This window comes from Rhinichthys klamathensis, unplaced genomic scaffold, assembly GCF_029890125.1.
Source record: "Rhinichthys klamathensis goyatoka isolate OS25496 unplaced genomic scaffold, OSU_Roscu_1.1 h1tg000059l_1, whole genome shotgun sequence".
NCBI classification, from domain to species: domain Eukaryota; kingdom Metazoa; phylum Chordata; class Actinopteri; order Cypriniformes; family Leuciscidae; genus Rhinichthys; species Rhinichthys klamathensis.
In genome coordinates this window covers 7587340-7602264 of record NW_026606604.1, presented here as the reverse complement: position 1 = coordinate 7602264, position 14925 = coordinate 7587340, and the positions used below count along the sequence as shown (strand labels likewise).

Genomic DNA, 14925 nt, shown 5'->3' with positions numbered 1-14925 from the left:
ACAATCACAGCTTGAAACATTAAAAAGCTCTTTATATAATAAACCCAAGATCGATCGATCTATGTCAGTACTGTTTCCTTCACCGCTTTTACAGTCCTGCGGCAAAATAAGATAAATGTCACCCATGTTTGCAGCCCGAATTCAGTGTGATAGGATAAAAAGGCAGTGTACCGGGAAATAATGGTAAGAAAACATGTTTTTCAAAAACAAGACTCATACGTATAGGTTATTTTTAGTGAATCAAAATCATACAGCGCAACCAATTTAGCCAGATTGACAAACAAATGACTCGTATGAACTGGTTCTTTTTAGTGAAAGAAATACATTTAAGTGGAACTTGATTCATGAACAAATGACTCGTATGAACTGATTCTTTTTAGTGAAACAAATACATTAGTGGAATTTGATTCGCTGACAAATTACACTTACCAGTTCTTTTTAGTGAAACAAATACTTCTTAGTGGAATTTGATTCATGAACAAATTAATCTTATGAACCAGTTATTTTTAGTGAAACAAATACATTAGTGGAATTTGATTCACAAACAAATGACTCTTTAGAAATGGTTCTTTTTAGTGAAACAAATACCTTAGTGGAATTTGATTCATGAACAAATGACTCGTATGAACTGATTCTTTTTAGTGAAACAAATACATTAGTGGAATTTGATTCACAAACAAATTACTCTTTAGAAATGGTTCTTTTTAGTGAAACAAAAAGTATTATTCACAAAGAAATGACTCTTATGAACTGTGTGTGTGTGTGGGTGTGTGTGTGTGTGTGTGTGTGTGTGAATCAAACATACAACACAATTCAAGAACAAACTACTCTTATGGACTGGTTCTTTTTAAAATGTATAGAGCAACCAATGTAGTATAGGCTACAATTCACAAAGAAACGACTTTTTTTAACAGGTTCTTTTTAGTAAATCGAAGCACACAGCGCTACGCTACCGATGTAGTATGATTCATAAAAAAATGACTCATGTGAACAGATTTGCTTTAATGAATCAAAAGCATACAGCGCAACTAATTGAAGCTGCTGACCTGTTGAATTTGGCCAGCACAGCACTACTTTAGCTTGGCTTTACTTAAAAGTCATTAGCACCTGTGAAAGACCATTTTGAGAAATAAATAACTTATATTTTTGAAGTCCAGTCTTTGATGTAAAGCCAGTTCCTTCATCAGATCCCTCTCCTTGGACCACTTAAGTCTGTCCATGTGGACATAAATACTCCAGAAGCCTGGAATGGGAAGAGGAAAACCAAGCCCAGACTTTTCACAATCCAAGAGTAGTCAAACACTCGTACCAAAAGTGCTCTAAACTGATGTGCCCACTGAGTTAATCACTGTATTGTCTTTGGCAGAGTCAAATATGTTAGTGTCTCCTTATGCACTATTAATTTGCAATTTGGTTTTGAAAGTAAGTGCACTACGAATGTAAAAGCAAATAGAGTTATTGCTGCGGCGCTTGGCTTTTTCCTGCCATCAGCAGCAGCTGTTCTCTGACTCGAGCATCTGAGGCTGGCTGGCAGAAAGCAGGCCTGCTCTGGGCTTTCCTCATGGAGACTTGGAGAAGGGAAGTACATGAATGCCTGAGTGACCAGATGGATCAGACAGCCTCAGGGAAGCCCACAGTCACCATGCTTTCAGGATCCTCCAGCACAAGACTCAAGACTTAATTCAGCATGACCAAAGAGAAACTGCCAGAGAAACATTTCAAATATTGCCACTTCAAAGCTAAAAGGTTCTCAGATGTTTCATACAAGCAATTTTAAACTCGTTTGCGTTATACAAGATTCAACTCATTTCTTAAGTCAGTTTAATGTCATTTAAGTTGAAATGACTCTAACATCCAATTTGATTGTACTTATTTTTATTTATAATTTTTTTACAGGGTAGTACATTGGTAGCACACAAATTAGAATATCGTGCAAAAGTTCATTTATTTCAGTATTCAACTTAAAAGGTGAAACTAATATATAGACTCATTACATGCAAAGTGAGATATTCCAAGCCTTTATTTGTTATAATTTTGATGATTGGCTTACAGCTTATGAAAACCCCAAATTCAAAAGTAGAATATTGTGAAAAGGTTTTCATTGCTGTAAAGCCCAATTTATACTTCTGCGTCGAACTCACGCCGTAGCTACGTCGTAGGCTGTGTGTAGCGCGCGTACCCTTCGGCGTACACTGACGTGCACCTCTCCAAAAATCATGTAACAACGCGTCAATTCTACGCGTACCGCAAGCGCTGTGATTGGTCTGCTAGAACCGCTCCCCGGCTTTTACATGCTCCCTCTGCATGTGTAATTGCGCGTCAACGCGGACAACGACGCAGAAGTATAAATTAAAACCAACGCGTAGTCTATAGCGTAGAGGCTCCGGCGTAGGTCCAACGCAGAAGTATAAATCAGCCGCCATAATCATCAAAATTATAACAATTAAAGGCTTGAAATATCTCACTTTGCATGTAATGAGTCTATGTAGCCTAATATATTAGTTTCACCTTTTAAGTTGAATTACTGAAATAAATGCACGACATTCGAATTTTTCGAGTTTCACCTGTAGTTGTAGTTTGGTGAGCCTGATTTGTGAACAAATGATTCTTTGGAACCGGTTCTTTTTAGTGACACAAAAACATACTGCATACACGTACTGTGAGTTATGTAATCAGATTACTTTTTTCAAGTAACTAGTAAAGTATCAACATATCTGAGTAACTTTTTTTACAAATAAGTTAGTAGTTACTTTGTTTTCCCATTTACTGACTGACTCCTCTTCTGTCTCCATGTTGACAGAAATCGTGAGTGAGTGCAGACCTGTTGTGTGGACATGATGGTAATTTTAATCTCGATTAAATGTGAGCAGGCATTTACTCATCTCACAAAAACAGATTCAGTGTCGATAATGAATAAAAAGTGAAATGTAATCTCAGAATATTATGCAAATCTACAATAATTAAATGTTAAATAATTACACAAATATACTTTGTATATTTAATCTCCCGTTATTAACCAATGTCTTTGCTGCTGACCTTCGATGATCCAATTCAACCATACTAATAACAAGCAAAAATTACTTTATATAAACATCTCGTTTGTGTTTCTCTGGAAGATCTGCCTCATACAGTATGTCAGCTTGACCAGTCACTGAAGTGTGTCCAAGTTCCTGGTTACTGTTGCGTCTCTTGTGTGTAATTATGGCATTGGGTGTGAACATGAGCATGTCAAAGCATTCAGAAGAGACCACGAGACAAATGTGTGCCAATATGCAGCTCAAGGAAAATAAACAGAAGAAAAAAAGGTACAGTTATTAGTTTGATTTGACTATCATTTTTCCAGCATTTTAAACTTCTTAATTACATAATTTGCTCTGCATGTTGACACTTGTTGATCTATCTATCTATCCTATCAAATTTCTCAAAATGTTGACTATATCACAGAATTCTTTGACTATTTCTTTTGAACTTTTTTTCCAGAATTACCAGTTTTATTTTTTACTCTGAAGTGGAAACAGGCTTCATTAGATGTATACAACTAAATCTTAAAGTTTCGTTTTCCGTTCTCTCTGTTATGGAACCCCATTTCAACTTAATAATAATTGCGACTTTATATCTTTCAGTTTTGACTTAATCTCACAATGTGAATGTATTTCTTAATTTAAACTTTGTCTAATGCAGACCTCTGAGTCTTTTACTCTGGGTGGGAAGCAGCTGTGTTGGCTCTCTCAGTACCGCTGTAAAATACAATCTGCTAGAGGAATGAAGTTTCCACACCATCAAAACAAGCCATTTCAGTTTTATATGCTGCACTGAGCAGGGCTGTTACGGAGAAAATGACTCTACTTTATCTCGCTTGTGCATTACCCTTTCCCAAAAAGTGTGCTTTAGAGGTGTTAGAGGTGGTTTGTGTTCTGCATCGGGCTGATGTGAGGTGTCGGTAATGGAAAACAATAGCCGGGAATAGTTATGGACTTCCATGACTCATTGATCCTGGGCTATCGAGTCTTTCTCTATAAAATTAGAGATTTGATGAGCTACAGGTACATTCACGGAGAATCTGTTAGCATTGTACGCTCGATTCTTTTGACTACTTTCTAGCAGGAACTGACTTTGTTTGCTATAGTAAAGAGCTTCTATTGTTTTGCCTGTTTCCATCACATCAGAAGCAATTCAACACCAGCTATTATGATGAATACAACACACTATCTGTTTCATTTTTGACTCCACTATGGTTCAGTTAGCAAATCTCTAAAATCACAATTGCTAAAAGGTAGCGTTTAGTAGCTTTTGTCAAGTAATGAGATATAAACGAATGTGAATAGTATTTCTGTGATGGGTCGGTGTTAGATGAATTTGATATTATCATACAACAACAATTATAAATGTGTATATACACTCACCTAAAGGATTATTAGGAACACCATACTAATACTGTGTGTAAAGACTCAAGGCGGATCTAATCCGTGGGGAATTTGCATATCATAATTAATAATTGGTAATTAATAATTATTCATACATGTTTGGAGTAGATCAGTCTTACATGTTAATAAATCTCCCGATAAGGGAGGATCTGTCATTTTACCTGCATGCATGCATGTGAATCCCTGAAATTAACCACAAGTTGATTAATTAATTACACGGACCACGTTTCACAAAACAGGTAAAATGAATTAGCTCAATTGTCAGGATAATATTTGTGGGGCTCCACAATATCATCTTACTTTATAGGATTTCAGGAAACGCAATTCTCTGGCCAGAAGAATTGGGTTTCCCGCCCTATGAACACATACTCTTTAAGGTATATTTAATTTTAGTAAGCTTGTAGCATAAGATCTTTGGCACTTAAGGGACTTGAAACTGAGCAAAGAGACAGTACATCAATCAAATGAATATATAATTAATTTAATAGAGGCATGACTACTTATGTATTTACTACGGTTACACGGGATATATGTATTTACAGACACATAGACATCAATGAACAATACAATAAGACATCAATGAACGAGAAATGCGTAAAGTTTGGACAATGAATAACTTACACGCGTGAGCGAGTAAGAGAGAGAGAGAAGGGGATGGGGAGAGAGAGAGAGAACACAACAGTGGCAGAATTTTACCTAAGACATTCACCTCTCCGATTACAACACGAAACAGCGTTCTGGCGCACTATGGCTGCCGTCGCATCATCCAAGTGGATGCTGCACATTGGTGGTGGTTGAGGAGATTCCCACTTCCATGTGAAGCGCTTTGAGTGCCTAGAAAAGCGCTATATAAATGTAATGAATTATTATTATTATTATTATTACATCATCTTAAAGCTCCTTAGAAGCTCTATAAAGAGATTATACTTGCACAAGTTATGTTATGGTCTCTCGGTGTGTCGAGGCATTCCCGTACGGCCCTGTCTGGCCGCGTGAGCTGAGTCCTTTGTGTGTGAGGAAGCGGCACGTGGGCTGCTTGGCGCGCGTGTTGAACGGAGGTTCAAAGTCTTTGGGGTAACATTACCAAAGGGAAATAGTTCGGCTAAGTTCGTTTCACTTCGTGGAAGTGAACTGAGTCAACTACGGAAAACAAAACTTTGACTAACAAAAAAGAAATAAAGATCTCTACGGGGAAATCACGCGGAGTTAACGTTACATCTTTGCATGGCTGGTGTAGAAGCACGTGCGTCGCTCGGTCCGGCGCGTCACGCGGTCACGTGCGCGTGTTTCTCCTTCAAAGCGAGCGCGCGCTCGTTTAAAGGTCCCTTGTAGATGGATTTGCTGAAGAGATATGTCACGGGGTTTTCTTTTCAATCGTCGATTGGAATTAAACACAGAGACTTATCTACAACTGAAAAACACAAACTAAACTAGAAACAAATAAAAGAAAGGCGAAGAGCTCGCCCGGAGGCGAGACGTTACATTATGACACGAGGACAAGGGAGGAAGAGAGCGAGCGGAGGGGGGAAGCGTCATTTATCACTTTTGGAGAAATCCAGCCTCTTCCTGTTGGCTTGGCCAATTAGAGGGTTGGAAGTTTACAGGCGGGACTTTGGGTTTTATTGCTCTTTGTCTCAGAGAGAGACATTTGAAACCCTAATTTCGTCGGTTGTTTAAGAGAAGAATCTTCACAATTCTTATAATACTAATGTGTCACAAAGTTTAGCAAAATGTAATGTCAATTAACAAATGGGGAACGAAGATTGGAGTTTATCGAGACCAAACTTGCCACAAATGGATTTGGTTAAACCTTAGTTGGCAAAGTTTGAAACATTATCCCATTAGAGTTGTCGAGAAACATAGACCAAACCACAGAAAGGCAATTCATAAAATAGGGAACTTAGATACATTGTTCATGCAATTCTCAAGTGGATATATAATAATATATATATATATATATGAATACAGGATTCATTTCTCCTCCTTGGTTAGAATTCAGAGAGAGCCACAGTTCTGTGAACATTCAATGTGACATGGGCAAATGGACACACATAAAAACACATCGAATATATCTGGTTAAATGTCTTTTTAAAAAGAGAAGTTTCCTTCTCTTGAACATCAAATTCCAAGTCAGTCATAAAAGTGTCTCGTAACTGGAAACCACGCTCTGTCCTGAGCAGGCTTCACTTGTGGGGGATGTGTGTTTGTGTGTGTGTGGGTGTGTGTGGGTGTGTAAATTTACATTCCAGGCTTTTTGGGTCTTTAGCAGGATGTATTTAGTCCTTTCAGATTCACCCTCGCCCAGTCCTTACAGTCCCCCTTTTTGTCTGATGAAGTCCCTGTGTGGACTTAATCGGACAACAATCATCACAATGGACGGATGACAGGTGAATCATGATGATCGGGTAGCAGGTGCTCTCAGGCTGAGGCTGAGGGCTCAGCTTGATTAAGTTCGACGCAGCCTCCAGCGTGTTACCCTCTTCCTGAGGGTCCCGTGGGCTTGGCTGTAGATGTTCGCATCTCGTTGAGCCTCCTGTGCAGGATGACTGTCAAGTGTCGCGGTGTGTTTGATAGAGTTACCCAGCGTAGGATCGGCCGCAGTCCAGGATTGGACAGCAGGTGAGGCATTTAAGGCGGGCAGTTGAGACAAAGCTTGGAGGGCTGTGTCGATAGGATAAATGTCAATTCGCTGGGACCACCCCCCTTTCGCAAACCACAACTCCCGTTCTGGAGTTAGGGTGAAAGTGTGGTTCCTGGAGAAGAATGGGATTTCCAGTTTTAATTTGTACTCTTTACATGGAAGATGGTACCATGCCAGGTCGTCAAGGTGAAGGATGGCACTTTTCGGTGCTTGGATTCACAGGCTCTAGTGGAGCGAGGTGACACAGGTGTCCGTGTCATTCTGGTCATAAGTGAGTGCAGCTGTGCGCACAGGAGTGTTAGCGAGCCGCCTGTCACTTACACTTTCTGCTTGGGTCTTGATGTCTTGAGTGCGCGGCTTGGCTTCGGCAGGGCAGCGGGTGTCGCTGATCTGCAGCCCGCAGATTCCGTCAGTGTTGTCTCTGAGGAAAGGTTTGTTAGGGCAGAGATAGTGAATTTCTTTGGTCAATGTGCACACGTACGGGTTCGGAGCTTAGGACGGCTTTGTGTTGCTGTCGTTGCAGTCAACCCCGTCCGGCGTGTGGATCTTGATGTGAATGTTACTTTTCAAAATCTGACCTTGACAATGTTCTTGAGCCGGTAGATTCGGCTTGACTCTATGATGGGCAAGTTCAAGAGAAACCCCCCCCCCCCCCCCCCTTCTCTGCTTGTAGTCGACGCAGAGAGGGATGGCACTACCCAGAGAGTAGGAAAGGTGTATTTGTAAAGAGTCAGTTGGCGTGGTGATGGCGGACGCCAGCACGGTTTTCACGAGGCTTAAGGGTATCAGGTGCGGTGGAATTCTACCCACGGCGAGGCTGTCGATGGAGGAGTTCACCCCCTGCAGCAGGTTTGTCATCAGGGCTGTTACCAGCTGAGTTTGAGCAAAGTCATTCTGGAAGACAGTAAACAGCTGTTTCATGGAGTGAGTGTTGGAGTGCATGGGGTTCAACGCTGTGAGTGTTGAAAGTTACCACAGTTCCCTTCAGTGTCTTGTCGATGGTCTGCAGGGATGCACTCTGTTGTGAGTGCTCTTTTATCTGTGGAATCTCAGTCTGAATTTCGGCTACATGCCGTCCCACGTTGGCGAGGTTTGCTGCATTCATGCTGGACATACAAGTGTTAAACAGAGTTCTGACGGCAGTGCGGCGGTGGTTGTGGCCACCTGGCTCCGCTAGCGTGACAGTCATTTTCTCAAGTTGCTTGAGCATGTGTTCAACCACGGTCTCAGCGTGAGTGCGGGAGTCCTTTGTCCATCGGCACCTACCCAGCTGTATTGTGTTGTTACGCTGGGGTAGTGTGTTCTGTAGGCGTTGTGAGGATCAGGTGGCACATTCACTTTCTGAGTGCGGGTCCGGCAGAAAAGGAGTCCTGGTGCCAGACCTGGTGAGATGTCCGATTGCGGTTGCCCTCTGGTTGACTGGAGGCACAGCAGCATCCTGGTAAAAGTGAAAGGGAGAGAGAAAGAGAGAAAGGGAGGAAAAATTTCAGCGAGTCTCGTCCTTGGTTGCCTAGGACAGTCTTTTCGCTTTGAGAACGCCGGTATGCCGCTTGCTTCGGTGTCTTGCAAGTGTCTCTGGTGCTGCGGCGTGCAGCACGATGCATCATGGGCCTAGGGCATACATTGGCATTACCCCCCTTTTGCACTGTGGCATCACAAGCTGTGGCGCGGTGATGGCCTCAGGTGCAGAACGCTGAATGTTGTTTAGTGCACGCAGCATGTGCTTGTTGACGTAGGTTGTCTGGGGCACCGGTTGTCGGTGTGTGCAGACGGCGTCCGTGGGTGGTTGGAGGGGTATGAGAGGTGGTTTCTCATAATGTCCATTGGGTTGTTATAGACTTTGGTAAGCTGGAAGGTTAAGGTCAGGTTAAGGTCAGGTTAAGCAGAGGCTCTGTGACATTTTGTCACACTTGTGGGGAGAGACTAATGCATGACCCTAAAAGTTCAGAACCACGGTTTAACGGGTTCACTAGGTATGTAGCATAAAGCTAGGTGTTTCACGTGTGGCTAGCTAGTGAAGTGTGTCTTGTATCCTTATCTTAGCTGTGGATGTTAGGAGGCCAAGACTTTGTGGTTCCGTGAGTATGTCCTGAAAAGGGCATAGTCATGGTTCACTACGGCTTGACGAAGTGAATGATAGGGGGAAAAAGGACAGCTTTCCTATTCAAATTATGCTTATTATCAATCCTCTGGACTATAGTTGTGCCCTAGTAAATTGTTGAAATTACTTGTGTTGCAGGGTCACAAAAATGAGTGCACTGGATGAAACTAAGCCTAAATAACAAAAACGGGTGTCCCTGTTTCCTTTCTGGGCCCTATGGGAAATGGAACCACATTTGAACAAGAGAGGAAATTAAATTAAATCATATAGATGACCGAATAGCCAAGGGAATAGCTTAGTGCTATTATTATCAAAGTCAAAGAAATTAAAGAATTAACGAATAGCAAAAAAAAAAAAAATTAAAAGCGAAAAGAAATAAAGTGATCAAAACTACGGGAATGATCTTAAGGCGAGAATAATCAGTGGCCTTAGTGACTAAACTTTGGATTTACCTGGGTCAACACTTCATAGTGGGTTACGGCGATTGCATGTTCCAGACCACACCGTGTGTGTCCCATCGAAAGGTTAGTCACCTGCCGATGAAAATCCCTATTGCTATATGAATTCTTCTCTAGCTACACAGTTTACATGTAGTTAAACTTAAGTTTAATTAACAGGTCATCTGCGAAGTTATCCTCCGACGGTTAGTAAGGACTATGCCTGAACTAGGGAAGGTAAACAAGAGGAATTGCAAACACGGAAAGTGAATAATTAGAAACCCTAACTGGTGTTAAGGAAAGTATTCTAGAATACTTTGCATTGTGTGAACACAAGCGGTGATTAAGGGTTCAAGTAAATGATGCTAACTGCTAACTGTAGAAGTTATTATTTAGCTTAGTGTAAGCTGGATGGACGCTAGGTTAGGTTAGCTTAGCTTCCTAGGCTGGTTTGTTTACAAAGTGACATCACAAGTTAGCACTTCCTGTGACAGGTTGTTGTCATGGGAACCAGAGCATGTCAGACGATTCAACAGTCTCTGAAAAATGTCTGTACATTTTACATGAATTATGCATGTTTAAACGGGTTAACAGGAGGCACTTATATTTTAAGACCTTCCAGAACTTGGTGTTACATTAAGTAAAATGCAGATGTGTTTTGGCATTTGCTAATTCTACTCGTGGAACTGTTCTCTTTATTTTACGCAACTTAATCTATTTGTTTACAGAGTAAGGAAATAGATTTGCTGGAAGTCAAAGCTTGTCTAAGCATATATAGTTATGTCCCTCTCGTGCATAAATGCTGACTTTTCGGCGATGAAACAGTTTTGATCGCTAGGTAGTTCTCTGCTTGTAGATGCAGGTAAAATTTTGGTGAATTACATCAATCTAACAATAATTTGTAAGGCCTTTACATTTGTAGAAAGGGGAGCATCACCCAGGTCTACCTAGATATAACTTTTTCCTGAGCTTTCTTTGTTAGACACAGGTTTAGTCATATTACAATTTGGATTTCTTTTAATTAAAGCAGAATAGATATCGGTACAGTTTACAAGCTGCTAAGATGGGGTTTCTTCGTCAAACAGACTTACGCTTTACTGCCGAACATGCTAAGTTTAGTTGGAAATCTAAGGCTATTTTACTTAAAGTAGAGATGTCAATTCCAGCTATCGTTTTATCTGCATTTAGACAAGCCAGCGATCAAAAATGCGTATTGCACGTTATGTTCTGGTTGGATAGCAACGACCAAAAGCACGCCTGTAGGTTAACAGTAGTTTAAAACTGGGGTGGTTTTCCTACACTCTGGCGTTAAAGGGGACGTATCCTCTATTTGGAGCTAGTGTTTCTTGTAACCCTTCATTGTCATGGAAACTAATGTTTAGCAGTGTCATTTCAACCAGCATGTCGCACATGTTTGTTTTAAAAGAGTCGTGCATAGTCTGTTGGCAGGTGAGGCTTACACGTCTATTCGAGATTTTCTTTAAATCAGTAAAGTTCTAATTTTTCCTATTGCAGAGTCTTGTGTCTCTTTGAGCACACACTTTCGTCTATTCTTAAAAGTTCTATGTCCTTATGCTGATCAGGGACCCTTTTAGAAGAGTCTTGCACTGTGTTTGTGCGGTGTCTTCTGGTTTTGCAGTTCACAGTCAGTGGGGTTTTAGGAATTCTTTGTGAGGAGGCCTTCCGCATTAGGTCACGCATCGTTGAGTGGGCATTGCGTGGTCTTTGGCGAGCTGGAAGGTGCAGGGTCGCGAACTTGAACCTTGACTTGGTGCTGAGGCTGTGTATTCCTGGATGGCTGCTGGAGTTCCTGGGAACTCTGTGACCTTGGAGTCTGGCTTTGGTGACCTGTGTGACTGGAGGGGCGGGGTTCTTGAACTTGGGCCCAGACGGTCAGGTGTTTGAAGTCTAATCAAAGCTCAGAGCATTCTAGCAGGTCTTTGCCCATCAGAAAGGGGTACATGTCCATTTGTGAGATGTGCACCGGGTGGGTAGGCCTCAACAGACCAATTGTCAGGTAAGTGGGAGCTCTCTGTTCGAGCCGGAGGTCGTTCTGGCTGTACGACTGCACATTCAGCTGACATATTTGGGGTATAAGAGTTCGATCTTCGCTCTTAGCTTTAGTACTGAGTCTTTCAAAGAGTTGAGCTGACATTAGAGTGAGGTCTGAGCCGGTGTCTACCAGGGTTTCAAGGCTCACCTCATTGTCTAGAGTGATGGGTAGGTAGAGTTTCCGGGCCCATCCCCTTTTGATCAGGTCTTTTGGGGTTTCGGACCCAGCTGTGGGAAACTGTGCTGTCTCGCTCAGGCTGTGCAGCTGTCAGCTGTGGTGGCTGTGTGCTGCTGTAGGTATTACGCTCAGACATAGGATGTAAGGCTCGTAACTCTTGAATTTTGGAAAGTCTTTTGTGAAGAAGCTTTTCAGCGACTTCAGGGTCTCGGCTGTCTCAGACGTGGCGGCACTGTTTTTATCTGGTGTGTGCTCAGACTTGTGCTTATCAGTGGCATGTCGAGAGGGGTTCCGCTCTGGGCTGTCTGGGCTTGATGGTCTGGTCGCTGGGGCTCAGCTCTTTCTGGGCCATTGGTCGGTTTCCCCTGTGGCTCCACGTTTTGGCTGGTCAGGTGGTTGTTGCAGGTCCCGGAATCTGTCAAAGCGCTCTGGTGTCATGGATGAGCACCATCGCAGTAGTGCTGCCCTCTGTTGGCCTGGAACGGTCTTGACTCTCTGTACACAGGGCTATGGTGTTGTGGGGTGCCCTCTAGAGGCAGCTCTGAGTATTGTTCAGAGACAGAGTAGATTGTGGGGTTATTCAAAGTCTTTTAGGACATAGTCTTTTGCTTGGTGTAAGCTTCTTTTAGCTTGTTAAGGCTTTTGGGAGCCATGCCGTGGTTAGTGGCAGGCCTCTCCTGGAAAGGCTTTTGAGTCTCTTTAAGTTCAGTCTCTGCTCTTTGCAAGGGGCTTCACTTTTGTCGGAGTTTCTCGTCGAGTTCCTCTCTGGTTCTTTTCTCTGACTGCTCTCTTCGGTCTATTGTGCAGATGAAGATCAGACAGGGCAGTTTGAAGTCTTTCCACTTCCTTCTTGTAGCTAGGGGTCGTTGTCATCCTCGGCTTGCATCCTTAGCGTTGCAACTTCGTGCTCCAGGGCGATGCGGCTCCTTTCGTGGAGACGTTCTTGTGTGATGAGCTGGCAAGTAAGGTTGACGTGTCTGACCGGTCTTTGTCGTGGGAGCTTTGGCTTGGTTTGTGCGCCATCAGCTTGTCCACGTCTGCGATGCTCTTGGCTCGGGGCTCTGAGTCACTGGCGACCTTGGTCAGGAATGGAGGTGTCATGAATTTCAGCCATGTCTCCAGGTTGTCCCAGCGGGTTGTGGGACTGTAGGACCGGAACATACTGGCTTCACTGTGGGCGAGAGGAACACAACACACACAGAGCGACCAAGGCAAGTTCGTTCTATGTTTAACGAGCTATAATACGGGCTATGCCGTGTATAAAAGTTTTGGTTAACTGATGCAGACAGTTACATCATTCGGTGGGACAATTTGGTTAGGTCAGCATGGGCCTGAATAAAATTTAACAGGGCGGTAGCTTAGGGGTCACCTGTTGATGCTAACGGCTTGGTTTGTCAAACTATTATTCAGCGTTCCTTGTTGTCTCAGATAGGTTCTGTCTTCTAGGTGAACTGAAAGGAACAGGGCACAACAGAAAAGAGCAATGGCAAGATAGCAAAGTTTGAAGTAACATGCAACCATCAAAGATGGAAAGGTCTGTAATGAAATGGGGTTAATAGTACACAGGAAGTGTTACAAGGGAAGAGGAGGCCTAAGCCTGCGGTTTGTGGCTCGGAGAGGAGGAGGGAGCCAAACGCTTCAATGACCGGGGGAATCTCTAGATTCTGTGGCCAATACTAAGTGGATGGGTTTAATACCTTTTTCTAGTTTGCCTGGGGTGAAATGAGGTCATTCGGGTTGGAGTCAGCATTGTGGTTGGTCTTTCTGTCATCCCCAAACACTTGACAGCAGTGTCCCGGGCCCTTCCGTATATCTGCACCGATGTGCGCCCTCTCACGCAACCGGCAGTGCCAAATTGGTGATGTTGTGTTGCGAGCCGCACCAACGGAGAGATACGGGAAAGTCCGAGACTCGCGCTCAGTCAGCGCTGGTGACGCAGGTCAGACGAACCCGCTTGCTGGACCCCAAGCAGAGATGACTGTCAAATCACCACAGCACGAGAGAAATTTCTACCTACAAACACAAAACAGGATGAAGGACAAGTGAACCTCAACGTGAATTAAAGCTCTCTCTATCTAAATCAAATTGAGTGTCTATTTTTGTAGAAAAAATCGAAGGCAACGGCTTTACTAAAATTATAGTACAAACAAAAAGGAAATTATGACGATGTTAATTATCAGAACAACCTAGCCTCCATTCAGAGAAGAGATTAAGTGCAGCAGGAAGACAGACTGATCTCATGAAATGGCGTATGTATGACACGCCAATTCGTATTTCCATTTTTGGCGTGCTATCAACACGCATAATCGCTTTTCAGCGTGTTTATCAACGCCTTTGACTTAACGTTACATTACTGTATTATGTATATATAAATATATGACCTACCCCAACCCCATCCCTAAACCTACCCGTCACTGGGGTTAATACCATTTATGAGTCTTCTCCTACCATCCTAGGAAAAGAAATATCGCTCCACAGATGTAGATATAGATTTTCTTCGTTTCGCTCGGACATTTAACGGCGTACACATACACGCGGAATCACTCGGACATTTAATGGCGTAGACATACACGCAAAAGATTTCGGCGTGGACATACACGCGGATAGCTCAAAATGCGTATAGATAACACGCCACTTGAATTGAAAGTGGCGTGTATGTTTACGCAAAGTCATGATGTCATGTTGAGGAAGAGCACAGGAGGAAGCAAGCTGCAGTGGCGCGTTTGGGCCACTAAGGGTTTGGGCAACTTCCTCCTGGTGGTCAATCTGGCTGACAGAGACTTTGATTTAAATTGCATTCAAACTGGTTTAACTACAATTCAAATCAAGCATATGCATAGATGTTAAGTAACTTCTAGAAAGTAAGGATACAGTTGTCATAACGTATCGAATCAAAATTATTACAAATAATTTGAAAAACGAAATATAGAAATAAAGCCATAAAACATTCCCAACAGGAACGGAGACTTAATTCAAATTAATCTTGAAATTTGTTTGTTTCAAACCAAATTTGAATAAGTGTAGGAAATTGAAGGTTGGCATTATATTTGATGATGATCACGACTATGGTGATAGTCGTGATAGTCGAAAAC

General features: G+C 42.6%; 1 protein-coding gene across 1 annotated transcript in view; it reads left to right on the top strand.

Annotated features, from left to right (window-relative positions):
• The first annotated feature begins 3207 nt into the window (after positions 1-3207).
• LOC130084058 (uncharacterized) overlaps positions 3208-14925 on the top strand; it is a 31353-nt gene continuing 19635 nt past the window's right edge. The window contains exon 1 of the mRNA XM_056249219.1: positions 3208-3305. Coding sequence (XP_056105194.1) covers positions 3220-3305 — 86 coding nt within the window. The 5' untranslated portion in view covers positions 3208-3219. The remainder of the gene's footprint in view (positions 3306-14925) is intronic.